The sequence below is a fragment of the Impatiens glandulifera genome, chromosome 3 (assembly GCF_907164915.1).
Source record: "Impatiens glandulifera chromosome 3, dImpGla2.1, whole genome shotgun sequence".
Lineage (NCBI taxonomy): Eukaryota > Viridiplantae > Streptophyta > Magnoliopsida > Ericales > Balsaminaceae > Impatiens > Impatiens glandulifera.
This window is the reverse complement of record NC_061864.1, coordinates 12285218-12312843: the sequence shown is the minus strand read 5'-3', so window position 1 is coordinate 12312843 and position 27626 is coordinate 12285218. Positions and strand designations below refer to the sequence as shown.

General features: G+C 30.6%; 4 protein-coding genes across 6 annotated transcripts; 1 reads left to right on the top strand and 3 right to left on the bottom strand.

Annotated features, from left to right (window-relative positions):
• Positions 1-2678: 2678 nt before the first annotated feature.
• Positions 2679-3275, bottom strand: LOC124929736 (agamous-like MADS-box protein AGL61). Its single transcript, XM_047470130.1, has one exon. The coding sequence runs from the start codon at positions 3273-3275 to the stop codon at positions 2679-2681; it is 597 nt and encodes a 198-aa protein (XP_047326086.1).
• A 3994-nt stretch (positions 3276-7269) lies between these two features.
• On the bottom strand, positions 7270-12064 carry LOC124932506 (ETO1-like protein 1). Its single transcript, XM_047473151.1, has 6 exons — positions 11705-12064; positions 11135-11617; positions 9348-11060; positions 8859-9150; positions 7756-8065; positions 7270-7645 (listed from the first exon to the last, which is right to left on the bottom strand). Exons 2-6 carry the CDS (start codon positions 11260-11262, stop codon positions 7425-7427), a joined length of 2664 nt encoding a protein of 887 aa, XP_047329107.1. The 5' UTR covers positions 11263-11617; positions 11705-12064; the 3' UTR covers positions 7270-7424.
• A 1381-nt stretch (positions 12065-13445) lies between these two features.
• LOC124932515 (protein TIFY 4B-like) lies at positions 13446-19507 on the bottom strand. Of its 3 annotated transcripts, XM_047473161.1 has the most exons (9): positions 19240-19503; positions 19034-19155; positions 18671-18831; positions 17488-17578; positions 17256-17412; positions 16904-16969; positions 14865-14928; positions 14551-14762; positions 13446-13711 (listed from the first exon to the last, which is right to left on the bottom strand). In XM_047473161.1, the coding sequence occupies exons 1-9, from the start codon at positions 19355-19357 to the stop codon at positions 13677-13679; spliced, it is 1026 nt and encodes a 341-aa protein (XP_047329117.1). In that variant the 5' UTR covers positions 19358-19503; the 3' UTR covers positions 13446-13676. The 3 variants fall into 3 exon arrangements, with proteins under 3 accessions (XP_047329117.1, XP_047329118.1, XP_047329119.1); XM_047473162.1 differs by lacking the exon at positions 16904-16969 and having other exon boundaries at positions 19240-19506; XM_047473163.1 differs by lacking the exon at positions 13446-13711 and having other exon boundaries at positions 14626-14768; positions 19240-19507.
• Positions 19508-22271: 2764 nt separating this feature from the next.
• LOC124931767 (protein LIFEGUARD 2) lies at positions 22272-23343 on the top strand. Its single transcript, XM_047472319.1, has 4 exons — positions 22272-22575; positions 22653-22766; positions 22849-23006; positions 23089-23343. The coding sequence occupies exons 1-4, from the start codon at positions 22323-22325 to the stop codon at positions 23293-23295; spliced, it is 732 nt and encodes a 243-aa protein (XP_047328275.1). The 5' UTR covers positions 22272-22322; the 3' UTR covers positions 23296-23343.
• Positions 23344-27626: the final 4283 nt, after the last annotated feature.

Sequence of the window (27626 nt, the reverse complement as noted above, 5' to 3'; positions counted from 1 at the left end):
AAAATTATATTAAATATAAATAAATTCAAAATATAAATAAAATTATAACCTAATATAACATTTAAATTTTAAATAGTTTAAATAAATAATTATACTAAAAATAAAGTTAAATATATTTAAATAAAAAATATTAATTGATTTATAAATATATTCTCATTTAAATTAAATATTTATAAAAAAGATTATTTATTTTTTGTTGGTATAAACTAACTTTAAACAATTATTCTAAATAAATATTCTAATAAATTTGTTTGATTTTTGATTATTATCTTATAAAATTTATTTCATGTAAAATTTTTATATTAATTATATTAAATAAAAATATATACACAATATAAATAAAATTATAATATACTATATTATTTTATATAATATTTAATTATAATAGCAGTGATTTATAAATTTTGTATTTATGTATTAATAAAAATTAATATTAACATATTTATAATTTTTTAATATTTATTTTATTATATTTTAAAATTTAATTTAATATAAATTAAATTATTTCATTTAAAAAAATATTAATAATTATAATATATATATATATGAGAGAGAAGAGAGAAGAGAGTACAGTATAAAATGACAATGGGACTGTTAAGAACCGAGAATGTATTTATCATCTTCGTCCCGTTTTAATTTCGGGGATTTTTTTAATACCATTCCCGTCTCGTTCAGTTTTTTTCGGTTTCGAAGAATTTCGCGGGACATCGTTAATAATTTTTTTAAAAATAAATAAATAAACATTATACAATAAAATTATATAAACAAATTTTTTTAATATAATATATATGGTAATATATTAAAATTTTATATTATTATAAAAAAACAATTTTACTATTCTTATAAAATATAGTGAATAAATATATTAGTCATTTAATATATTTAATTATGTTTATAGTGTTTGGAGCAGAATCGGGGTGAAATCGGAACGGGATGGGGACACAAATACCATTCCCGCCCTATTTCCGTTCCGTTTCGAGAAAAAGTCGTTCTAAACAGGGTAATTTGGTTCGGTTTTCGCGGGACAATTTCAAATTACCATCCTTAGTATAATAGGGTATAACCTAATATTTTTTATCAATTCCATCCAACAAGGGTTATTTGAAAAAATAACTAAACTTTATCCAATAACTCATTCATCAAACCAGCAGAACAAGTTATTTTTTTATAAAAATTTAATCATAAGTAGAAAAGAGGGGCTAAGAATGAAAATTTAAAACCGTTTCTCAGTAATTGAATCGAAATTCGTTTGAAATAATTTTTCTCCGAAATTGGACGAGAATAGAGCGGGATGGTATTTGTGTGCCCCGCCCCGATCACATCCAGATTCTGATACAAACACTATAAACACAATTAAATATATAAAATCACCAATATATTTATTTATTTATTATATTTTATAAGAGTTATAAATATATTTTTTTTGATGATGATGTAAAAGTTTAATATATTAAATATATATTATATTAAAAAAACTCGTTTATACAATTTTATTGTATAATTTTTTATTATTTTCTTAAAAAATATTTTATAAAAGATGCTCCGCGGGAATTCTGCAAAACTAAACGGAGCGAGGATGATTTAAAAAATTCCCAAAACAAAAACGAGACATGGATGGTAAACACATTTCCCACTCCGAACCCGTTATTGTCCCTAGATGGGAGGTTCAAAATAAGGAAATTCCTGATATATAATTATTACACATCCAAATCTTAAGAAGATTGGTTGGTTAAACAAAACATATGTTTGTAAAAAGTAACTTCATGTGTGCCATTAATGGACTAAAAATGGCTGCACCTTCAAGACTTAATAAGATTTGGATGAACCGTAAAGTCCAAAAATCTATCGCTGCACCTTCAAGACTTGAATAAGATTTGGATGAACCATAAAGTCCAAAAACTATAGATTTTATTCACTATGTGGATGGTAATCTAATCTTTAATAGTAAGTAAAAATGACAATTATAATCTTACCTGCGATTTCATATATGAATTGTCTAGTTTGGGCAATTGTCTCCTTTGGGCAATTTTTATTAGTTTTGACCAGTAGTTGACATGTTTTCGCCTCAATTAGAATACATGTTTGCCAATACATACAATTAAATGTCTCTATGTATCTCAATCTCCTAAAATATTTCTGGTTAATTACAGTTTCCATAATCATAAGATATGGTTATTTCATATATATCCAAAATCATTAATTAAAGTATATTATTATTTTTATTTATTTATTTATTTTATTTTAAGGAGAGTAGCATGCAGGGGCGGAACCAGGATTTGAAACCTATCCGGTTAAATTTTTTAACAAAAAAATCTATCCAGGCTAGTTTTATAATAATATCAAATAAACAAACAAAATAAATTAAGTTTACTGTCATTAGTGCCTTTTAGCGACGGAAAATAATCAATAACGACGATAAATGCATACAGAATATTTAGGGCTACCCGGGTTACAGCCCGAACCGACTTGTACTTGGCTCTACCCCTGGTAGCATGACACCCCACAGTGATGACTCTCACTTAAACTCAAAACACTTTCCACATTACTAATAATGAATTATGACTAAAATATATATTAGATTAACAAAATTACCGGTACGAAACTATTGACAATTAACTTATCGTTAGAGATGACCAAAATTAAAATATAAATTTAGACTAGTAATTAATTAAGTAGTATCAAATATTGTTATAATGGGTAACATCAGGAATATTCATCATCGACGAATCAGGGACACAAAACACACCCTTCTTCTCCTTCTCCATCAAAATATTCTCCACATTGTTCTTCATCCTCTCCAATGCCATCATATAGTACTCCAATTCCTCACCACCCATCTTCTCCAAATCCACTTTCTCTTCCCACCACAATGTTCTCCGGCTACCTTCCTCGGTCCTCAGCCTCTCTCCTATCTTCTTCTCCTCCTCAAGCGCCGCCACCAATTTCTCATACCGATCGTTCAAATACTCCCGCTTCTGTAAAACCTGATTTCTCTGAATTAGACCATCAGTCCGGTTTTCAGGGCGAAGAAGGTCTTCGGGGTTGGGTTGGCTACTGAAGGTGAATGTGCGGTTGCCCGGCGAGGTGACGAGAGCCAACACATTAGCGCCGGTTAGGACGCAGAGTTCGGTCGCCTTCTTGAATAGGCCTGCCCTGCGTTTGGAAAACGTGACTTGACGGTAATTCAACTTCTCTATCTTCTTCATCTCAATCTTCTGTTTTCCCATTGTTTTCTTCTTTTTGTTCGTCATGTCGATTTCCATGTTGTTCTGCATTATGTTGTTCTCAAAGAAATATATATATATATATATATATATATATATATATATATATATATATATATATATATATTAACTATTTCCAAAACAATATGAAATATTTCTAATTTATATGTTCAGAATCTTTTTAGGAAATACTCATTATTATTATTTATCTAAATTTATATAGATCTAACTTTTTATAATCTAAATTCATATTATTATTATTATTATTATTATTATTATTATATTTAATTTGTTTTTAAGAATGCCAATTATAGTCTAATATTAATATGTGTTTGATGAATATATTTAAAAATAACTATTTTAATTTGACTGATAACTAATGTGTGTTTGATGAATATTATAATCTAACCATTTAATTAGAAATTAAGCTAAATTCCTAAAATATACTATATCATTAATATTCAATCAAGACTTATATATTCAATAATACATGATAATTATTTTAAATATATGATTATATATTCAATAATATATATATATTATTGAATATATAATCATATATTTAAAATAATTATCATGTATTATTGAATATATAATAATATATTTAAAATGATTATCAAACTAATTTAATATCTCATCCGATATTGAGTTTTTAATTTGTATATTTTAAACTAATTAAATAAAATAAAGTTTGATAAACACACATTTTATCGTTTAATTAATACTTAGTTTTCGATTATTTCAATCGCCAATTGCAGGCCTGGTGTGGAGACAAATGAATTTGATCTTGCAAGGAACATGAGAAAAAATAATGGTTTAACATTAAAAAATAGTGATATAAGAGTTCTAATGATCTAATCATTTAAGGCGTTTAAAATTCAAAACTCGTGATCTAAGAGGAAAAATAATGTGTTTAATATTAAAATTCATGATTTAAAAGTTTTATTGATTTAGTTATTTATACCGAGAGCAATGCTTAAGTTGTGTTTATTATTTTTCGCAATTAAAAGTGGAGTCTTAATTTTTTTTCTCCATTTCTCTAAGTCTACAGCATCAAGGAAGATGGTGGATTCCGAAAACAATACATAGAGATAATTGTTAATCTAAAAGTAAAAATCTAAGTATGTTTTATTCTTTTTTCTGAGCGATCTTTTAATTTCATGTTACAATTAGCGTTTTTGTATACTAAATCAAAACCATGTATGTAGTATGTACTATTGTTGTATTGTTTTTGCGGAGTAGATAATACAATTTCAATTTTGCGAAATGTACGTAAATTCTTGAAGCTCAAACAAATTTGATTTCTCACTTGGTAAGTTCATTTATTTTTTAATTTTTTCTTTTACTATAACCTAATATTTTAAAGAATAGTGGCCACTGTACTGGTTACAATTTGTTTGAATTAAGTGCAACACCAGATTCATAATACAATAGTAATTATTGCAGAGAGAAGAACTTAATAAATAATCAATCAGCTTCGATTATATCCATTATTTCTAGGGAAAAAAAACAATCTTACTTAATTTGTTAAACACATATATTATATCTAAAAGAAATCTGCTTCGGTTATATCTATTAGTTCCACCAAAAAAACAATCTTACTTAATTTGTTAAACGCATCTAATAAATAGGTACTATAAACATTAAATTTTAGACAAAAACCTCATATTCCATATATTCATATTAAATCTATCACAACAATTGAGGATACTTCATTCCTATATATTTTTTGCTTAGTTGTTTTAGTCTTAAAAATAATATGACAAGACTATATTATTGTCTACATTAATATAAACACACAAGTTTAAAAAAAATTAAACAATGTCAATTAATGTAGTGATAGTGATTTGAGTGCATTGTGATTTGAAAGTAGAATTATATTATGTTTGAAATTATAGAATTATTATGTTCGAGAATACTTTATTTTTATATATTCTCTAAGTAGTTGGTTACTCTTTTAATAAAATTTAGACTAAGATATCTTTGACAAACAACTCTTTAACACTTAATGTTTTCACTGATAGTCTATCAAAAGAGCTTTAATTGCATATCTTATTTTTTGGTAACTAAATTATTAGGATAAATAAGATCGATTATGGCTTATTCTTTATTACGCTTTAATGTTACATCATTTTCAACTCTTTTCGAAATTCGGAATTTTTTTAGAAAAGTCTCATCCTTCAATATTATGATTGAGTTGACTAGTCCAGATCTCATGAGTGAAATATCATTCTCTTGTAACAAAAAAATCAAATAAGCCTATTTATGCTTATTCAATATAGTTAAAAACTGAGGATATTTTGAATAGTATAAAAAGTTAATTAATATAATATTAAAAACCTTTAGCTTATAATTTTGGACCTAAAAAATATATTATGATACCATTCATTTGATTTTGGATTTGAGAATAATAAATAATAAATTATTAAATTGCTCTGGTTTGCTAGTATAGGATTTATTAAATGTTAAATTAAAAAATTATTTTAATAAATTAAAAACTCAAATAAACAAACTTCTCCACTGGTAATAAGTCAATATAGTGAAGCTAGTTTATTAGGTACTATATAGGCTTAATTAAATATTAATCTAAATTTCATATTTTTCAAGTTATTTGAATAGTTAAAATTTAATATGCTTAATAAATTTATCTCATTTATTTATTTTAATATTTGATATTATAACATACATTTATCCTGTGTATTGTTTATTTTAAATTAATCAATCATTGCATTTTTTTTATAATTTATAAATAATTAATAATTAATATTCAATTACATATTATTTAATAATAATATAATTTAAATTATCAACCAAAAAGTCAAAATATTTTATTCAATTAGACTCAATCACTTATTCATCATCATATTATAAAGAAAACTAATTAATAATTGGAGCCTATATACAAATTAGGAGTCGTATTATTTTTTTATCATCATAATTTATAGTTTAATTTTTGTTTGTTATATAAATTATGAAGACTGATTTATATAGCTTAGTAGTAAATCAGAATAACGCATTGTTTTCATGATAATATTTTAAAATAAATCATGATATTGTCATTTAATTTGACAAACATTATAAATGTATATATTTTTTATATTTCTTTTTGTATATACATATATTAAAATTATGAATAATTATTTTTTTTTTTTTAATTTTACTTAAATGTTGAGTTTGTTCTTAAAGTATATAGTGTTGAATTTACTTAATGTATTCTTGAATAAATCTGAAATAATAACCCACTAACTTACACAAATTAACAACTTTTAGTTAAATATATTTTGTAATTTAAGGAAGTTAATTATTACTAGCTTGATTGTGGATATGATCACCGGTCATATATTAAAAAAAAAATGTGACCATAAGGAATTAAACAAATAATTTCGTAAACACACTTAATCATCAGACAGGCTCGAACTCGAACCCAAGACATCTCAAAAAGGTTGAGAATATCTGATTCCCGCTAGACTAGAAAAGAGAATTAGTGATATATATATTATTTGAAAAGGGTGCAATCCCCAATCTTATAATTTCTTAATTATGTACCATGCAAGCAATCATATTTTCAAATTAATCTTTTTTCTTTGTATCATGCTCATCATATCATGTTTTCTACTTTTCTGCTTACAATTTTAGAGCAAGTAGATGTTTGTTGGATGATCATGTGCTCAAATGGTTACTCCAATGGCACATGAAGTATTATAATAATGGATCAATTAATAATAAAGACATTTTTTCTTAGTATGTAATTTTATCTTAATATAAGTAAATGTGAAGTGTTTTTTTAATATTTACCAAATGTGTCCCTTGCAAGTGAAGGGTATGTGTCAATTTTCAGGATGAACATAAGTTAAAAGAGAGATTTAACAATTTACAACTACAATTGGTTTTGTTTGTGTGTGAAGCTATCAAAATCTCATTAGTAAAGCCCCTCCATATTAAAAGGAAAAAAATAAACATTTGAGCCTTAATAATGATTTTTCAAATCATACAACAGTGTTTCTTTGCGAGTAACAACAACGAGCCAAATCCTGATGACCTTAACTTGAGCAACAAATAATTTGCGAGTATTAATAATTATATTGACAAAAATTTATAGTAAGCATATTACATAGAATTGAAACCAAAACAAACCATTTTTTAAGTACACATATTTCTTTACTTTTGACTTGACTTGGTGCTGTTCTTGTTCAATCCTGGTCATGGCTCTTGACTGTGAACTCGGCTATGGAGCTCAAGCATTTCTTGATGATTGGGGTCCACCGAGAGGGCAGCCCTACAATCTCGTAAAGCCCCCATCACATCACCAATATGCTCGTGGAATGCTGCCCTTAAGTGTAGAAGGTGAAGGTCCGCTTTAAAGGCAATTGCCCTTGATAATTCCGCTATGGCTTCCTTCTCCTTCAGATTGTCCATCAACACTGTCACCCCCAAACCAACCGACCATCAAAACAAAACAAAACAAAAGGATTGAAAATTTGATGTTTTCTTTAAAAAATAACTGTAAGAAAAAGAAAACTGTCCAACCAACCTGCAGCGCGGTATCTGTAGGGGTAAACGCGGAATGGATCCAAGCGTGTAACCATTTCCAGGTCGGACTTTGCATGTTCGCGTTCACCATATTCCGACCTCTTCTCATAAGCAGAAGCGTTGTTCTGAGCCTTGTCTATAAGCTCTGACATTTCCTTGTATGCTGCAGCTTTATCATGCCTTAGGAAATGGACCCGAGCAAGGCCTTGGTGGGCTCGGGTGTGCTTTATTGCAAGAGCGTTCATGTAGCAATCTGCTGCTTGGTCTAGATTCCCACAGTCAACATATACACTTCCAAGATTGTTCAAAGCCTGCCCAATTCAAGTTGTCAATCATTTGCCTTCAAAATGAACAAATAGAGTCTTTCCCCAAAGATCTCTTTTTTACAACTTCTTCCCCATCCCATCTTTTTCTTGTCTAATCTTCGTCATAATTCAGTCGTCATTCCTTATCACTTGTTCACCCACAAATCAATTTAAAATCAAGATAACAACTTTACAGTCCATGTATGCTATAATACCCTTGAAATCTTAGTTAGGGCCAGTCTCATCATCAATCTAATCATTCAACTCATCAACTAAGATCCCATTACTTTTATCAGTTTAACCCAAATAACCCCTAATCCACTTTTTCATCAATTATATCAAAACAAAAAACTACATCAAACAAGCTCTTACTCTGTTAGGTAATAATAAAGTAAAGGCATTTGGCAATTTAAACTTCAACATCAACAAGTCATTCTTAAGCTACGTGAAAGGGCATAGATGGAAACACCTAAATACAAAAATTCCGGATTGAATAACATATCTGGATGAGATTATGTTTGAGAACTAAACTGAGTGTCTAGAGAATGATTCAAAATTTTAGTGGTTCCAAATGGGGCCAAATGTAATAGTTGAAGAATATGAGAAGTTAGCGAATAGTCCGAACCCAACACTTGTCATTAACGACACTATGCCCGAAAATGAGTAATCTTAAAAAGAAATAAATCCCAATATTCACACACAATTGACTCTATATCATGCAAAAGGTTTATTCCCTTGAATGCAGCAGTTCTTAAAAGGTATGTATAGATGGGAAGGAAGGGTTCAACGAAGAACAAACCTGACCCTTGCGAAGTCGGTCAGACGGGCACTTCAATGCATCTTCAAGGAGCGATATAACCGACAAAGAACAAGACGGGTCTTGACTAGAGTCTGCTAATGCATACGCCTTGAGGAAGAATGCCTCAAATGACCTTTTAAGAAGAATAGACTCCTCTGCTTTTTGTAACCCTTCCTCGCAGTGTCCTGTGTCATATAAGATCCATCCCTCGTAAACCAATCGCTCGTAATCTGTTGAAGCGTGTTCTCGAGCCAATTGTAGACTTCTCATGGCTGCTTCTGGACAGTTCAGTCTGACCATAAAATTAATCATTCACATATATAATAAGTTATTTGAGCCCATTCGGAAACACTTTAGAAACCGTCCATAACTTTATTTGAAAACACTTTTTTTCTATCTCAGCCGAACGTGGGTCCAGATGAGATCACGTTTGGAAACACATTGATGATTTCTCATCTAGATATGGATACAAACCAGAATGATACATACCTTAAGAGAAGCAAAGATTGTCTGAAATAGAGGACTCCCTTAGCTGCATCGGATTCAAGCATCTGGTAAATTACAGAAAGGGATCCGATATCATCAACCGATGACCACTTATCATACAACTGCAGCCAACAATCGGCGGTTGTCCAATTTGTAACATGTTCTCGGACAAGAGTACGAAGTTGGGATGCCGCAACCCTCCCTTCAAACATCCTATAATCTGGGGAGAGTGTGGACATCACTTGAATATCGCAAAGAGCGGCTTCATAGTTCTCGAGAGCAAGATAGAAACAAAATCGGAGTTCTAAACATTCCAATGCAAGTTTGAAGCCAAGGACACGGTTGACTTCCTTAAGTGAAGCCTCGATGTTTTGTTTCTTCATCAACAACAATGCCCGATACATATAAGGATAAATTAACGTGGGGTCAAGCTCGGTTGCAGTCTCGAGATCTGCCCATTTCTGATCGCCATCGCAATACAACGATCTTTCTTGATACATCCAACCAAGCGGGCAGCCCGAAGAAATCACGGATCTAAGTTTTTGGTATGCAGAAAGCTTTTGGCCGTTTATGTTACAAATTCTTGCCAAACCGATGATCGAGTAAACATGGCCTAAACTCAAACCGTTATTGAATTGTTCCTCTGCTTCATCGTATTCTTTCCTCAAAAATCTAGCACAACCCAATTGATGATGAGCCAATTGCTTTTGGCAGTTAGTTTCGGCCGATTCCAACATTCTTTCCAGGAAAGCAACAACTTTATCTGATCGAGGATCCAAATTTACTGCAACTTCGCTTAAAAGGGAGTACAGTGCGAACGAGGCAGAGCCAGCCATGATAGATCGGCTCTGCTGGTTAGCGTTTCCGAGTAGGTGAATAATTCGTTCATCGTTGAGGGAATCAGGAAGTTCTTGTAGAAACATTTGTAAGCATGAGGCGGCAACAACTGGGTAATCCTCTTGAAGTGCATATTCCATTAGATCAATAGCATCCTCTCTGGAGTTTATCGAATAACCTAGCTTACGATCACACGCATCTTTAAGCCGTTCACAGCAAAATTTGTTCGAAAAAGCCAGAATTTCTAATAGAAGAGATGAAGGAACGTCTCTTAACTCGCCTGTCAGGCTGAATTCACATACTACCTTCATACCGAGAGGGGAGATATTATTTTCTGACAAATTGATGTCGTCTAGTTGAGATTCTATGAAACACCCATTAAGCATTGCACTAAAAGGAGCCGAAAGGTCAGCTATTCTCTGCCTATCACACTCTATCTTCTCATCCCCAATTCGAAATGAAACTGTTTTCGATAACCGATCCAAACTCAGTTCGACAGAATCAGAAGAGAACATACTTACATCGGTTGGCATCTCGGAAGCAATGTCTAAAGGCCCGTATTCATGGGAAGTTTTGCCAAAAGCAGAGAGGAGATCTGAAACAAGCTCTTCGCCCTGTTTTTCATACTTCAACCAAGCACCAAAGACTAGTTTTTCATGAACAGTGCTCGATTTAGTCCAAGCCGAGCGTAGGCTTCTCCTCATAAGCTTGAATTCCCCAAGACCCTTAAAAACTTGGTATTGCAAGAGATAAAGATTTGATTTTGCATTTGGAGGACAAGACTCGAGCTCTTCATGTATTTGAGCTAAGATTTCAACATAATCAACCGGTTTAAAGAAGGGGAGAATCGGGGGGTCAGGGACCTTGATGAATGATTCTCTGAAGAAGAAGACACAAACCCATCTCACTTAAAAGAAACAAAAATGGAAGACATTATCAATATTATGACTTACATTGAAGATGATGATGATTGGGTTGAACATTTTGAAAGTTTTCCTCTTTCAACTTGTAGCCATGCTTGTGGATTGAAAGCTTTTACATGAGCTTCTTTACAAGATTCTGATGGAAAGAAAGCCCTCATAGAGCATAAGACATTAAACAGCTCCCAGATCTCCACTATAACCAGATGGGGGATTATTAACCCCAACCAAATCAAGTCAAACCCACACACACAAACACACACACGAACAAATATATATATTAAAAGATGAAGAAATATTGCATCTTTCCACAAAGAAACACTCAAGGACTAATTTTCAGATTCAAACAAACAACACCCTTTACGGGATCAAGGAAGATTTTTCACAAACCCTAGCAAGCACCAACCAATTTTTGGGCTAAAATCCAGAGACGTGGGAAAGTTAAATTCTCAGCAAAAATAAGACGAAAAGCCCACTGAATATGGTAAAAGACCCACCAAAATTGGCTTATGATCTCTGCCAAAAACACAAAAACCCATCATTAAACCACCGAATCTCCCCATAACAAAAGAAAAAAAGATGCAGCAAAGTGATTTCACTAACCTTATTCGTGGCAGAATTGAGTTAATCCGAACAAAGTAGAGAAGTATGAACAAAAACCCACTAAATTTACACGCCTGCTGCTGTCTTGGAATTTCAAATTTCGAAATCTGGGTAAAGTAGGCTGTTACTGCAGCAGCTGTTTCTCTTAGAAGAGAGAGAGAGAGAGGGGGATGAAAGTAAAAGGGGAATCCAAGGAGGAGGAGGAAGAAGAGGAGAGAATTTGCAGTGATGCGTTTCTTCTGGTCTTGTTGAAAAAGGGAAACTTTTTTTTACCCTTCTTTCTTTCTTTTCGCTTTCTCCCTCCCCGCACTACTACTACTGCCTTGCCTTCTTCTTCCCCCTTTCCTTTCCGTTGCAAACTTCTCTGTACTATTCTTTTCTCTCTTTGTTGGGAATACCCATCACAAACAAACAACAATTTTAATTAAATATATTTATTAACAACCTAATCGAGATTCTATCAATCCAATCACATTTCAAAACCCTTGTTACAAAATTACTAATACAACCTTTGGTTTTATTGTTAATTTGAAATGGAGCCCATAAATAGATAGCCATAAAGTGGCCATGTAGTAGTGTAATATTACTATTTTTGTTTTTTAAGGATTTGTTTGTTTGGTTTTAATTCTCCTCCTATAAAATTCTAACTTTATAAATAAAAACAAAAATCACAATTAAAATCAATTTATGTTAGCAAAAACAAATTCAACGTCACTTCCATTTTTATTGTTAGAAAGGGTAGAAGGAGAAAAGTATTAAAAATTTATGATTTTGATAATTTCATTTTTATGTTCAAGTTGAAGTGAGAACTTAATTTGTTTTATAAAAGAAACTAAATTAAAAAAAAAAAAAAAAACAGAATTTGAATTCCAAACATAATGGATTGATTTAATAAACAACATGGAAGTAAGTGAATGTTAGAAAGGGAGAGAAATAAAGAAAGAAATTAAATTGGTAATTAATATAATGGATGAGACTACCCACCAAAAAGAAATTCATTAAATTAGGGTTTAACATGGGAATTTGGACAAACCACATCCATCCATTCATTCATCATCATTCATAAATCACCACATCCATTTCTTTATTCCCCCTATTAATGGGATTCAGCTAAAACTAGATATTAAAGTATATCATGATCTGCTTACTACATTAAAATTTAATGTATAATTCTCATTGAAAAAAAAACCTTAATTGAAGGTGTATGTTGAATTTGCATTAAAATTATATTCATTCAAAATACACCTGGCCTCTTATGTATTTATGTACATTCTTCAAATTAATTATAATGATAATAAATGAAAATATATATTTTAAAATAGAAGTGTTTCACAGATCTGTATATGAGTCAGCTCAATTGTATATGAACATGTGTGTATGTCTGGCATTAAGAATTTATAAGAGAAGAGACAGCCAATGACATTGCCAATTGCCAAATCATTTTAATTATTTTGATGAACAGTTTTAACTACTTTGCTTCTTTAGATCCACCTTCTTTTTCAACATAATAATAATACAATATATATTATTTATACTATTTTCTATGGATTTTTTCAAAAATAAATAAGAAGCTAACAACCAAACATTTGTCAAACTCCACTCTTAAAGTTACAACCTTTGGTCATGGCCCATTTCCCACCTAATGGAAGCAAAACTCACCATTTTAGTCTCCCTAATCTGTCATTATTTTTTTGCTTTGCTTCACTTACAAGAGATTCATTTAAATTTCAGCTAAAATATAATAATAATAATAATGGTTTCCTTGATAATCTGATCTTCTCAAAATGGCTCAACTTTCCATAGACCTAAAAGTATTCACTACAGACATAATAATAATAATAATGTTCCAAGGCTTAAATAAAGTGTTACCAATTCCAGAATGGTAGACTCTTTGAATGTGGAATACTAGCCACTAACGCAAGGCAATATTAGTATTCTCGAAGTTAGGTTACAGATGGTGGGGTTGTAGCAATTACAGGTTGTTTCTCATCATCCTCGAGTTGGTACCTACGGTGGAGGAAAAACAAATTTAGTTCTTAATACGAGTAACAAGTAATTAAACTCAAAACGCAGTAGGGAGCAATTATTATAGGATTAGGCATGAATTCCGAATACAACAAAAATCTGGTTGTCCAAATTTACATGTATAATTTGTATATGAAAAAGGGCACTTGGGTGACAGCTTATACAAAACAATAGCTTTGGCATTATTAGAATAGTTTAGATCAAATTGGGAAGCTGACAAGAATACACTACTAACCAAGATCTGAAATTGGGATTCCAACTCATGTAGAACTGATATGTATATGTTGGAAGATGTATAGAAAAAGCAGAAGGAACAACAAAGGAATATATTTTATCTTGTGTCTTTTCCATAAAATAAAATAAAATTCAAATAAAACCTTGTTCAAAAGCGTTTGTTTGGGTAAAATGGCTAAACTATCCTTATGGGCTAATAACTTTTTTGAACCAACAACCATATGCTTAGAAAGCAGACTTGGTTAATATTTTGGTATTTTAGTAGACGGTTTAACGGAAGAAGTGATGGATGATGTATACTGGTTTATCTGGATTAAATCCTAAATAAGCCACATCAAACAAGCCCCGAGTCTACACAGACGTCGAGGCTACCAAATATATTGAACATTGTCGAACAAAGCAGCAATAATCAATTAAGTCAAATGGTGTTTTGTTCATGGCGAAAACACACTTCACATATTTTTGGCACATCAATTGCTCAACTTTCTGAGGCATGCAAGCATTTTAAACAAATTTACCAATTTAATCTAGAAAAGTGATAAGAAAATGGCAATTGAAAAAGAAAAACAAGAGAATATTTTGTTTACCTTTATCATTTGAAGCAGGTGAAAACTTGGGATCCTTTATTGCACTGTTCTCACAGAATTCAGGCATGTCCTGTGATCTGATTTGAGTTGGGGAGCATGTGTTGCTCCTGATTGCATGATAACTGGGGCTCTGGTATCCCGTTTGGTGGTTCAAGTAAACATCCATACTAGCACCAGATGAAGAGGGAGCTATCTTTCTCTTGCTCTTGAACCTTCACCTAACACAGATGTCAGAAGCAAAAAGAGAAGCAAAATGTTCCCTTCAAAGGCTCTTAAGCTTGTCAAAGAGAGAAAAGTTCAAACATTTAGGATACCTGTCCTTGCGTTTTTCAAGATATCTTTGCACAGATAGTTTTCTACTTGCAGAACCTTCAGCTCCTAAAATGTCAAAAAAAAGGATCAATGAGCAAGAAGGAAGCCAAAACACAGTATCATTAAGCTTCACATTTCTAATTGATAAAAATACTTCAATTGAATATTAGACATCTATTATACTGATAACATCTCCAGAACTGAATGAATTCAAATATATTTTATGGTCAAAGATGGAAATTACAGTTAATTTAAGTTAAACTCAAGGAATGCAGTTGGAAATAACCAGTTTAGTCCTGCAGAACCAGATAGCTTGCATCCAACAACTTTGTTGTTCATAAATAAGCAAAAGTATTAAACAAATATTGACTGAATTGTGAATATAAGAACTTGTTTATTGAGACTAGGGAAAATCCCTGGAGGAGGCGCTAGCAATTTGTCCCAATGAGAAGAGCAAACCAAACTGCTAGGGTTGAGAATTATATTGAGATGAGGAATAAAAAAACTACATTTAGGAAAAAGAGAATCTTTAAAAAAGTATTTGACTTATTTCTTTCTTAACTACAACATAACAACTACTATTCTATTAGTAACCGCCATATATTCCTAACCGCTGGGTGTTCATACCGTGACACTTCAACCAAAGGCTTTAGTCCTTCCTCTGATTCATTAGCCCTAACATTTTCCCCTTCTATCAGAACCTCATGTCAATCAAGCTGCTTACAGTGAGAATAGAACTTGAAACCTCAGCATCTTACTTTAAGACTCTTACCACTTGAGCTACATTGAATGGGTTTGAATGTAATGTAAGGGCTTGTACATGATTGTAATGGAATTATGGAAACGGAAGAATTATACAATTAAGGTTTCTGAAGATCATAATTTCATTAAGGATGAAAACCTATTCACTTTGACAATGTCGTAGATGAGAGAATGCAAAAAGACAATTTATGCATAACTTTGTCGATGCCTGGAAGCCTATCTCTCTCATCACGTGGTGAACAATTTGGAAAGAAAATAATAGAAGAACTTTCTAAGGAAAAAGTTACGGCGTCGAAAGAATAAAATGTTTTATGCTTCACGCTTTCACTTCAATCGGAAAAGGGGATTTGTACGGATGAGAATTTTTTTATCTTATTGACATGTAACATTTTTGTGTTAATGATTTTCTTCCCTGTTTTGGTTTTATTCCCTTTCCCATCTAACCCTTTTGTGTTCTTGTTTTTCTTTCCCATTCTGGTTTCTTTCCCTTCCCCATTCTCCTCTTTGTAATGATTGAATGCTTCTTGCGTTCCTTTTCGTTTCAATGGAAAATTGACCTCTTTAAAAAGATGAAAGGAACAAAACACTTCATGGGTTGGAAAAGACAAGACAAAAGCTGAAAAAGGAAAAAGATTTAATCCCTCTACAGGACGTAGAAAGGCTTAAACAATTAAGTATGCAATGATGTCCATAAATCACAGGGCAACCTAGAAATGGTATAAGGTTCAGAATATTCTTAGAATATGACTTCCAACACTGAGAAGGAATTTGAATCAAAGAGGGTTCAATTAGAGCTCTCGCAAATGAAGCGTGATAAAGCGAATATATACTTTGCTGAATACCAGTTTACTAAGCTGTCCATTTTGACAACGATGAAGGACTTTTGACTAAAGCTTGTTAATGTTTTCTTTAAATAAACCTAATTTTTGGAAAGAAAGTATAAACCTTGTTTGATGAAAAAAGTGTGTATTTGAGTTAAATGACTAAAATATATTTTGTATTCAATATTTTAAAATGTTATAAAAATATAGTAAATGTATTTTACTATTTTAGTTGATGAAGTGATGATGGGATAAGGGGTTATTTAGATCAAATCCAAATAACCCTTCATAAAACAAGGCCTAAGTTACTTCAATCAGTTAGAGACCTCAAGAAATGCAATATAAGTACTGCAATCAAGGGGAAAAAAATATGTTGTGGGAAAGATAAACAAGATAATATTCCAGAAAAGTTTCACAGAAGTAATTAGTCCCACTAAAGCTAAATTGAACATGCTTACCAAGGTTGTCATCCAAATTCATCTCACTTTCCTCTCTGTGCAACCGAGAGTTGTCAGCGAAATTCACTGTGAAACCCAACCAAGTCACATGTGAGTGAAACTTGCTGGCAAATTAGTAGCAACCATTGTTTTACAATTCTCATTTCACTAATGCTCCCATGCAACCATGTTGGCAGGTAAGCATAAAAAGCATTTTTTTCCAATAATGCAAATAAGACTTTTCAGGTATACCACAAGCAACATATTAATAAAATTTCTCAAAAATAATTCCCTTGATAAATTCTCTGCTAAAATTCCTATTCATGCATGAGAACGAAACAAGAAAATGGCACAGATTAAAGTTGAGGGTTACTTGATATCCAGGTTGGAACAGGAGCATCAACTCCAGATTTGACACTAGAGACTTGTAAAATGCCCGGCAAAGCTTGTTGTCTAGTGGCTGCACCATCAAAAGGTCCTTCGAAAGGTAAATGTGGCGGACTTGCAGCAAGCTGCATCAGCAACCGTGCCTAAAGTATTGCTCATGTTAGACATACTGACAATTATATCTTTTAGTTTCAAACATCCACCCATAATGATAATACCTTGTCAGCTGGCACATCATCATACACATTCACCTTTCCACAATAGAAAATTGTCAATTGTCCAGCTGGCACGTTTGGCACATCTGATGTTCTAGAACCATTTTTTAGAACTTCAGTTCAAAGATCAATTGGTGAAAGAATGTGGTGTTATATCTCATAAAAGTAAAGACGATACCTAACTAAAGAGATACATGGCATAAACATGCAAAATGGACAGAATGTAGACCGCAAGAAACCATGAGAATCTCAACTAAGGTCAAAGAAACTTAAAAGCAGAATGACGCAATAAGTTGTCAATTTCTCTAGCATAAGCGAGCATTTCCTCTTTTTACAATATTTTGTTGCAGAAATATATAGTTTGTTATGCATGCAGATTTTTTTTTATTGTAGGGTCCATTGGATCCACAGAGAATGAAGCCACTAAGGAACTTCTATTTTTGTGGATGAAACATCATGTTTTAGCAACGGACTACCAACCTACCACTACATTAATTATCCACTAATAATGTCACCTAAAAGTAATTGTCCACCATATGCATATGGGTGAAATCAATTTCATCCTACTGAAATCTAAATGCCTGGTCCAATGAGCGATAATCATGTCTCACCAGATACACCTCAAATGTAAAAAGCTTTGGCATTTTCATCAAAAGCCAATCATGTTGCCCCTAAACCTAATTATAAAACAAACATTCAACAAGTGAAGCAGACTGAATGTGCATTGACATCACTCTGCACCATTACACCAAATGACCTTCAGTTAACGTTTGATTATTACACTACACAAAGCTTGTCCCCTTAAATGCAGGATTAATACACGCACGGTCCGACATGAAGAAATAAGAAAAATGGCTACCTTTGGTAACTTGGTATGAATTATTATGGAGCCAGAGTCAACACATCTCGCACAAACCATATAAACTTATATAATATATGATCTCAGAGTACGTAGGAAAGGAACAACTGATTCAGCTGCAGCCTAGTTGCCTAGGCAAACAACTTGAATCCCCCAAAACCTCCATCATAGATTGTATCCAGCATGCAAAAAGAAAAGTACCCAGGAAACAACAATGGGTAAAGGAGGGGAAGATATCTTTTGTTAAACTTTCAAAAATCCTAAAAGTTGAAGCAAAATCATTTGTGTTTGCAATAAAATGTCAATGTATTGGTGCTAAGAAACAACCTGGGAGGGGTTGAAACATTAATGTCAGAGGTAGCTACATGACCGGTCAATACATCGTCTGGAATATGATCGGATTTTTCAGAATCCTTTCCCCGGTAAGGTACAGTTTCTTCGGCCGACGAAGGACTTGATGGAGTATTCCCACTTGCTGCTCTTGGGGCCTACTTGGCAAATCAATTCCATGTTTATTATATATATATTATATAAATATATTAATCAATTATTGAAACAAAGTATGAAAGTGATAGGAATAGTCCATAATCATTCTTTTAAGGGGATAATATAAAAAAATCAGTGCTTTTGTGTATTTGTGTTATGAATATTTTCGGGTTAAGAAAAGAATGAAAGATAATTGAAACTCACAATATGGAGCTTCTTCCGAGCGGCGCCGGCAGCATCGGAATCCGGCGTGGATTCGAGAAGTGTCTTAAGAGAGATGACCTGCTGGATCGCCTGCGATTTGTTCCAAGAAGGACGCCGCATTCCTGTACGGAAGTGTTAAATTATTGGACATGGAAGTGAGGTAGAGCTATAACACAGGTGTTTGAACATGAAAAGAGTGAGAGAACCTTTGGCTTTGAGGTAACGGCGGCAATCTTCGCGAGTGAGCTGAGAAATATCTTCTTCAGTGAGCTGATGGAGGGGTTTGTCGAGAGGTGAACGGAGAACGGTCTCTTGAGACGCCATGGAAGAAGATTCCGGCCGGAATTGTGAGATTATCGCCGGATTTACATAGATCAGTGAGATGGATACATGTGAAACCCCAGAATTTCCTTTTTGCTTTAGCTCCGGTACGGTAGAGAGAGAAAGAGAGCTGGGGGGTGGGTTTCAGTTGAGGTTCAGCATAATATTATTTATTTATTTATTATTTTAGTATGCAACCCCAGCTCGCCACGTTGCTATCGTTTCCGCCCATTTCTCTATATCAATAATTACGGCGTGGGCGCCCTTGATGGTTTAATAATTTCCTTTTTATCAGGTTAAGAGTAAAAATATATTTTTAAAAAGGTTAAAAGTATATATATCATTAAAGTTGTTAAGGATATATACAATACATTTGAAATCGACGCGTCAAAATATTGTAAACGGTGAATAGTATTTGGAGTTTGTATGGAGTAGTATTGCATTCATTTTCGAATATAATTCAAATGATTGTTGGGTGTATCTAGTTCGAAAAAAATCCTGAAACTTTCAATTATTGTAATCGTTTGATTCGTATCATTTATAATGCTATTATTATTACGTTTTATGAGATTCGGTAAGAAAAGTTAGTAGGGTTTGTTGGAGAGTTAATCGTTTTGTTTAGAATTTACAAACATAATGAGTTTTTTTTTTCATGCATTTTTTTCATTGTATTTAAAAGTTTTTTTTAATATAAATGGATTTTTTTTTAAATATGAAAAAAAAAGTAATTTATAGTGAAAGGGAAATCGAAGAAAAGGAATGACATGTCACCAGCTTTAAAGATAATAAAAGTGTGAAAAAAAATTGTTATTTTTTCAAACAATCAAATTACGCCATATAATATGTAACGAACACTTTCAAATTTACTTTTCAATCATTTAAAAAAAATAATAAATAAATAAACTATCAAAATACTCTACACATCAGATTTTATTATTATTATTTAATTGGGTAAATGTGATTTTCATTTAAGTCAAGTAATAGAAATAACTTCACTAGAAAGATATAATATGCCTTGCTTGCTGGTTTACATAATAATGTATATATCAAATTAAAAGGAAAAAGCGAATATTCATTTAATATGATTTATATAAGAAAAAATGTTTTAATTACTTTTTTTTAGTTAACACAATGGTCAGGCGTTATTTTTTTTATTTTATATAATATTAAAATTATTAATAATTCAAGTAGTTTAGTTTAGTTGGTTAAGTTATATAATATATAATTTATAAGAAATTTATATTTAAATCTCGTTAAGGTATTTGTTTTTTTCAAATTCTTTTGGGGTATAAGATGGAGGTCCCTAGGACATTGCTTTATCCTAGTGTCTATATTTTATTATTATTTGTATTATAGAAAATTAGTGATTCATTAAAATGTAAAACTCAATATGAACTCAAACAACTTAAATTTTTTAGTCTTTTTAAACAAAACTCTTCCTCTTCTATTTTAATGAGTAAAATTTATAATTTATGAACTAAATAAAACTATAAAATATATTATGATAATAAAACTTAAATATAATATTATAAACATCAGCATAAGAAGTTTGTTTAGAAAAGTTTGCAGACTTTTTAACTTGTTTGATGCTGAGTTATTTAGGATTTTTTATTTAAATATTGTTTAATATTAAAAAGAAGTTATTTAAATTTTTAATTGATTGAATTATTTTAATGACTTTTATATTTAAATTTTATAAAAAAAAAAGTACAAATATTTTAATATTTAATTTGTTAAATTAAGTGATTAAATAATTAACAAAAATTGATATATAAATTTAAAAGAAACATAAAAGTATATGTGTTTGTAAATGTATACAAATACACAAACATAATAGGAGATAAAAAAATAAAATAAAATGAAAATCAAGTAAAAGTAATATGAAAATAAAAACAAAAACACAAACATATCAACTGATTATCAAGTTCTCAATTCTCGAGAATCTCGATTAGCTTTCCGATTGAATCTATAAACTTTTCTGAACGAATATAAGAAAACGTCATAATAATATCATTATAAATCAAATGTATACACAGGAGATTACGATTATTGAACGTTTGACAATTTTTTCTAATCAAATAGTCTATCAGAAAATAATCGAGATTATTATAAAAAAAAAATAGATATATGTAATATTAGTCGTTTCAGTCTAAACTTTTATGCAACTATTCAAACATTTTGAAAAATAAATTTCATTTATACGATCATTGTATTCCGAATATAATTTAAACAATAATTACACCAATAATATAAAAATATAAATGAGTTAACAAATTTCACATTCATATTTAGGAAAAAATGGAAAAATTATAATAGTAACAAAATTAGCTCTGCTATTTTAAATTATTGATTGTTTTTATTTTTAGTGTGAAAAAAGAGATCATTCTAGTTTCTCTTGACAGTTCATCTCAAAGTGTCTTTGTCACAATTAATTTTAATTTTAATTATTTAATTTATTAATTAAAATATATTTATTTATTTTTGTAAATTTTAAATATAAAAAAAATCATAGAGACCCAACATCAAGCAAGTTCTTCATGAAAATGTGATATGCTTTTGGTATTGAAGTATTGAATTTGATTATTTATTTTCTAGATCAAAATCTTAATACATATTATCATATTCAAATTATATCCATAATAAATAGAAAACGTTTTCATTTTATAGTTCTAGGGATGAATTGTTTTAATTACAAAGTTAAAGATGATAAATGAAAACAATTTAAGTTAGAGGGTACAATTAATTTTTTTTTTATTTAAGAAGAAACCGGATGTCTCTGGAACATCGGAAAAGTAACGGTAATTCTTCACCGGCGAGCAATCCAGGATTCTAGAAATGTCTATCTTCTTCTTCTTCTTCTTAAGATTCGATTCATCCCTTTAAAGGGTTTTCAATTCCAGTTCTTATCTACACTCCATCTTCAATCCTAGTTAATATTCATTTGAGGGGTTTTAGGGTTTATCACCAGATGTGGCAGACGGCGTTCTGGAAAGATGACGTGGAAACGGGAGTTGGCCGGCCGTTGTATCCGACAATGTTGGAAAGTCCAGAACTCCGATGGGGTTTTATTCGAAAGATTTACTCCATCTTGACCATCCAATTGTTAATCACCGTTGCTGTCGCTGCGATTGTCGTTACCGTCCACCCAATCGCCGTCTTCTTCTCCACTACCCCTGCTGGATTAGCCCTCTATATCATCCTCATCATCATCCCCTTCATTGGTATAACATGTTTTCATTTCTAATTAAATTAAAACCATTGTAGATTTCTTCTAATTCTTGTTTGATTCTTGTTTCAGTTTTATGCCCGTTGCATTATTATAGTGAAAGACATCCATGGAATTACTTCCTTTTAGCCATTTTCACTGTCAGTCTTGGGTTTTCAGTCGGATTAACCTGTGCTTTCACCAGCGGTAATTATTAAGCAGTAGTTTTATGTTCATATAAATATATGCAATTGAAATTGAAACTGAAATTTGATGTTATTATATATAGGAAAGGTAATATTGGAATCGGTGATATTGACTACGGCTGTGGTGGTGAGTTTGACACTGTACACTTTCTGGGCTGCTAAAAAAGGGCATGATTTCAATTTCTTGGGGCCTTTCTTGTTTGGCGCCATTTTTGTACTCATGATCTTCGCCTTCATTCAGGTAAGTAACTTAGCAATCTAGAAGAACAATAAGTTGACATGATCTTGATCTTGATTTTGATTTTTGTGAGTGTTTCATGCAGTTGTTGTTTCCCTTGGGGAAGATCTCGGTGATGATTTACGGGTGTTTGGCTTCGATAATATTTTGTGGGTATATCATATACGACACAGACAATCTGATCAAACGATTCTCGTACGATGAATACATATGGGCATCTGTGTCCCTCTATTTGGACGTTATCAATCTCTTCCTCTCTGTTTTGACCATCTTCAGAGCTGTTGATTCTTGAAATATTACTAAGGATGCATGTATAGTATTACTAAAGATGCATGTTGATTTTAGACACTATTAGCTGAATCATCAATACATATCAAAACATGAATATAAAGATTGAGTTTTTAAATGATAAAATGAGATCTGGTTAACTTTTCTTGCCATTGTTGTGTTCTTGACTTTTGGGCTTTTATGTTACTTGATCATTATCAATCTCTTCCTCTTTATTTGGACTATCCAACCGTTATATATAAAATTTTGATATAAAAAAATAAGTGATCTATTTAGGATAAGATAATGAATATTTTTTAAGATGTACTAAGATGATGTATCTAAATATCCAATATCTGCATTTAAATTTATCTAAAAAAAACGTATTTAGTAATTAACTAATAGTCACGGATGTACTAATTTGTTTAGTAAAATTTTAATTAGTCACGGATGGAGTTAGATATTAGGGCATAATAGGACAACCACATGGTAAGGATTTCATTCTTAGACTTGACTTCAAAGTGATTTTCATTTATCATTTTCTAGACCATTCAAACCTTATAAAATATCAGTTTTGTGTTCCCATAACAAATAGTCTATTTATTGATGGGCGAACGGGATTGAACCCCTGCGGGTGGTGGATTCACAATGAAGGTCTGGCTACATCTACCCCGGTTTAAGTTTTAAGTTTCGAGGTTAGGGCAGTAAATAAGTCAAACTTGCTCGCGAGCCGCTCAGTACTTTGACCGAGTTCGAGTCATGCTCATATAATATTTGTTTGATGGCTTGTCGAGCCTGATAATAAATAATATATATTATTTATTTAATTTTAATTCAAATTTTTAAGTCGAGTATGTAGGTAAATAGTCGTGTCGAGCTAATAAAAATTTAATCCAGTCGAGCTCAAGTTAGATTGAACTCGACTTAACTCATTTGCAACTCTACTCTGTGTCAAATATATTGGAAAATGAAGGTCTGACGAGACTTCTTATCTCCAGAATTTTGATGAATCAAGAAATCTAATCTTCAAGCCTACATTGGATTGAAATAAACCACAAATTTGTATTATTTTTTCACACAAAAGGATTGTTACTTGAGCATAGTCAGTCATGTGGGCTCAGACTCAGGCCTGCATTGAGATGAACTTGTGGGCTCAAATTCTCATTTCTTTAATTGTTGAATCAAATAGGTGATGTAAAGTCTTGATTGGGCCCATCTAAATGAGTCACAATTTTATACGTTTTTGAAATAGGGCCCAGCTAAATGAGCTTTCTCTTTTAAAATAAAAAGTTATTTTTTTTTTTTTTTAAAGAAGAGTGAATACGTAATGCCATTAAAATTTTGATTTCTTTTATGATTTTACGATTCTAAATAAGGTTAACGAGTCTGATATTAGATAAATTTTTACGATAATAAAATTTTATAATTTTACGAATTTATAAATAATTTTGATTTTATGATTTTATATATTTTATATTAAAAAATAAATTTATATTTATAAATTAAAAGAAATATATTTATTCAAATTAATTAATTATTATAATTAATCTTCTAATATAATTTTTTTTAGTGTTGTTTACTTAATTCATTTTATATTTAAATATATAATTTTTTAAAAATTAGTTAGACATAAAATAATTAATTATATATATAAATAATAATAATATATAACTAATATTTTTCAAATTAAGCTTACGTTTTTTTTTAGTTTTACGAGTTCACACCTACCAATGTAAACTCTCAATTTTAACTACTTTAAATAGAACATTGCATTTGCTCTAATTTATATGAGGTCATGATTAATTGTAGAGTTCTTAAAAAGAATATAAAAAAGTAAAATGTAATAATAGTAGGTGGATTATGTTAATAAACGTGGTTGAATTGAATTAAATAACTAAATTTAAAAGTAAATAATTTTTATAATGAAATTGATCAAATAACTGAATAAGCCCATTTAAATATTTTTAGTTGTTACCAATTTCTAAAACACTACTGTGAGTGGACTGATTTACTTGTTGCACCATTAAACGTGAAAGAAAGGATCAAATAAAATGTTTATAAGTCAAATCCATTTCCTTTTTTTCTCCAAAAATTAAGTCAACTTCTTTTCCCTTTAAAAAAAAAAAAAATAAAAAAAAAATAAAAAAGGTCAATTTCTTTCCCTGTTTAATCTCTTTGGAGACAGAAATGGGGTGCAATTTCCATCTCCCACCATATATATTTTTTTAATCTTTTTACTTTTACTTTACAAAACTTTATTATTATTGTGATAAGACGCAAATGTTAATATATATTAAAATAGAGAAATATTATGTCAAATTATTTCAATGTATAAGTACTATCCTTTTATAAAGAAATAATAATAATGTGGGAGAAAATAAATAAATCGATCAAAAATTCTTTTAAATTATTTAACTTCAATCTCCTCACCCACCCACACATACATTAAATTATTTTATTATTTATCTCATTGTAATAAAATATGTTTAATTATTTTATTATCTATCTCATTCTAGCATGGGAAAACGGATCATTCTTAACATGGTGAGAATTAGTGTCTTTGTTTTGGCCTTAAATATTATTTTAATCTCATTAAAGGGTTGTGTTTGGATTGGTTTGGATGACATGTAATTGTAATTTTGAATTTGTGTATTAGGTTTAACTTGGACAATGTTAATTTGAAAATATTTTCTTGTAAAAATAACTACAAAATAATATACCATTTTCTCATGGAGTTTACCAATGTAAAAATTTAGATAGTAGGTAATAATGTCAATCTAATTTGGTAGTGACTTTGTTGATTTTTTAAAATTTGTGAATGTACCACAATACTTGTGTTGTCGAATTACAAACAATATCATCCTACAAGCATGACACAATCATACACATAATTAGATTAATTAAGTTAAAGCGAGTTTCTCTTCACGATTCAATATTCAAATGAAGAAACTAATTTTGAAGAAATATTTGAGTTCAGATTCTTTTCATCTATACTTACAAATTTCTTACCCACAATCTCTTTGTAATAGATTATCATTTTTCAAACAAGTTGTATTTTGTATGCCCTAAATATTATTTCTTTTGTTTGTTCATTTTCAAAAGAGGGATGAACACAAGATAAAAGAGTTTCTTTAGATTCATTATGATATTGATAACCTTTTGAATTTCAATTAGGTAAGCTATATATTCGACCATACAAGACGAACAAAATATATGTTTAAGCTATAATATTATGAAAATTAAAGAAAATTGTAAATAATTAATGGGCAGATGACATATGTAAGTTTGGAAAGTTGCATCGACAGTAGAATATTCCATGTGGGCACATCACATGGAATGCTTTTTTTGTTGGAGTGGAAGGCAAATGTTTTTGACAATATATATATATATGTCACATCTCTAATTCAATTATAGAGCTTATGGGCCACGTTTGGAACAGTGCAAACAACTTACATAATTAATTATTTCTATTATATATATATTAATAAAACAAGCACATGCACATACCCAATAATTCTATATATACTCCGTTTCTAACCACATTCTTTCATGTTGGGTATTCTTTATTATTAATACGTGTTTCTCGAATTTAGATTACATTATGGTTTTTGCCTTTGCTACCTTATTTTCTTTTATTCATTTAGTTGAAAGAAAAAGGTACCCTTAATTATGTCAATTTTGATATGATTATTGATTAGATTTATATATAATTTTAGGCAGCGTTAAGATGAAGCGACACAAATAGGTTGTTACATGAACGAGGAATAAAAGGAGGAGGGCGGCCAAATGCATATTAGGAGTTTTTGGATTTGGATTACGTATCAGAGAAATTGCGTGCAAACTATGATTACTATCCACGAAATATTGTATGCAATAATTGTTGCAAAGAAATCTTTTTTCCCTTTATTTTTTCATTCCAAAATACAACTTTAATAAGTTAATTAATTGAGAGAAGGAAATAGAAAAATCACCATTTTAAAAAGAGAAAAAAATGAGGAACTACATGTACAATAACATCTTTGTACATCTACTATGTCAAAAATATCTCACACAATCTCCCTTTTCTGTGAAAAATGAAAGATGGAGGAAAAAACCGTTTAATTATGGCGTCGAGTCTTAATAATTTTCATTTTGTAAGTTTTTTCTTCTCTCCACATGCGACATCGATCATAGACAAATTTTCAATCATTTTCGGTCTTCTAAGTAATACACCAATAGATCTCTCTATTGGATTGAAAATAGGTTGCTAGAGTTTTTTTGTCACCATTTTTACTTATTTTTTACTATGGAGAATGCAACAATTTTTTATTTATTAATTTTTCGATGGGAAGAATGCAACTATTTGATTGCTTATAT

Coding starts and splice junctions, on each gene's coding strand:
- LOC124931767 (XM_047472319.1), top strand. CDS start 22,323: ATGTGGCAGACGGCGTTCTGGAAAGATGACGTGGAAACGGGAGTTGGC. Junction 22,576..22,652: donor CATCATCATCCCCTTCATTG/GTATAACATGTT, acceptor TTCTTGTTTCAG/TTTTATGCCCGTTGCATTAT. Junction 22,767..22,848: donor AACCTGTGCTTTCACCAGCG/GTAATTATTAAG, acceptor TATTATATATAG/GAAAGGTAATATTGGAATCG.
- LOC124932515 (XM_047473161.1), bottom strand. CDS start 19,357: ATGGCGTCTCAAGAGACCGTTCTCCGTTCACCTCTCGACAAACCCCTC. Junction 17,579..18,670: donor AATGTTTCAACCCCTCCCAG/GTTGTTTCTTAG, acceptor AAATGGTTCTAG/AACATCAGATGTGCCAAACG. Junction 16,970..17,255: donor TGTTCCAACCTGGATATCAA/GTAACCCTCAAC, acceptor TGGGTTTCACAG/TGAATTTCGCTGACAACTCT.
- LOC124932506 (XM_047473151.1), bottom strand. CDS start 11,262: ATGAGGGCTTTCTTTCCATCAGAATCTTGTAAAGAAGCTCATGTAAAA. Junction 11,061..11,134: donor CAATCATCATCATCTTCAAT/GTAAGTCATAAT, acceptor CTTCTTCTTCAG/AGAATCATTCATCAAGGTCC. Junction 9,151..9,347: donor CAATCTTTGCTTCTCTTAAG/GTATGTATCATT, acceptor TTTTATGGTCAG/ACTGAACTGTCCAGAAGCAG.
- LOC124929736 (XM_047470130.1), bottom strand. CDS start 3,275: ATGCAGAACAACATGGAAATCGACATGACGAACAAAAAGAAGAAAACA.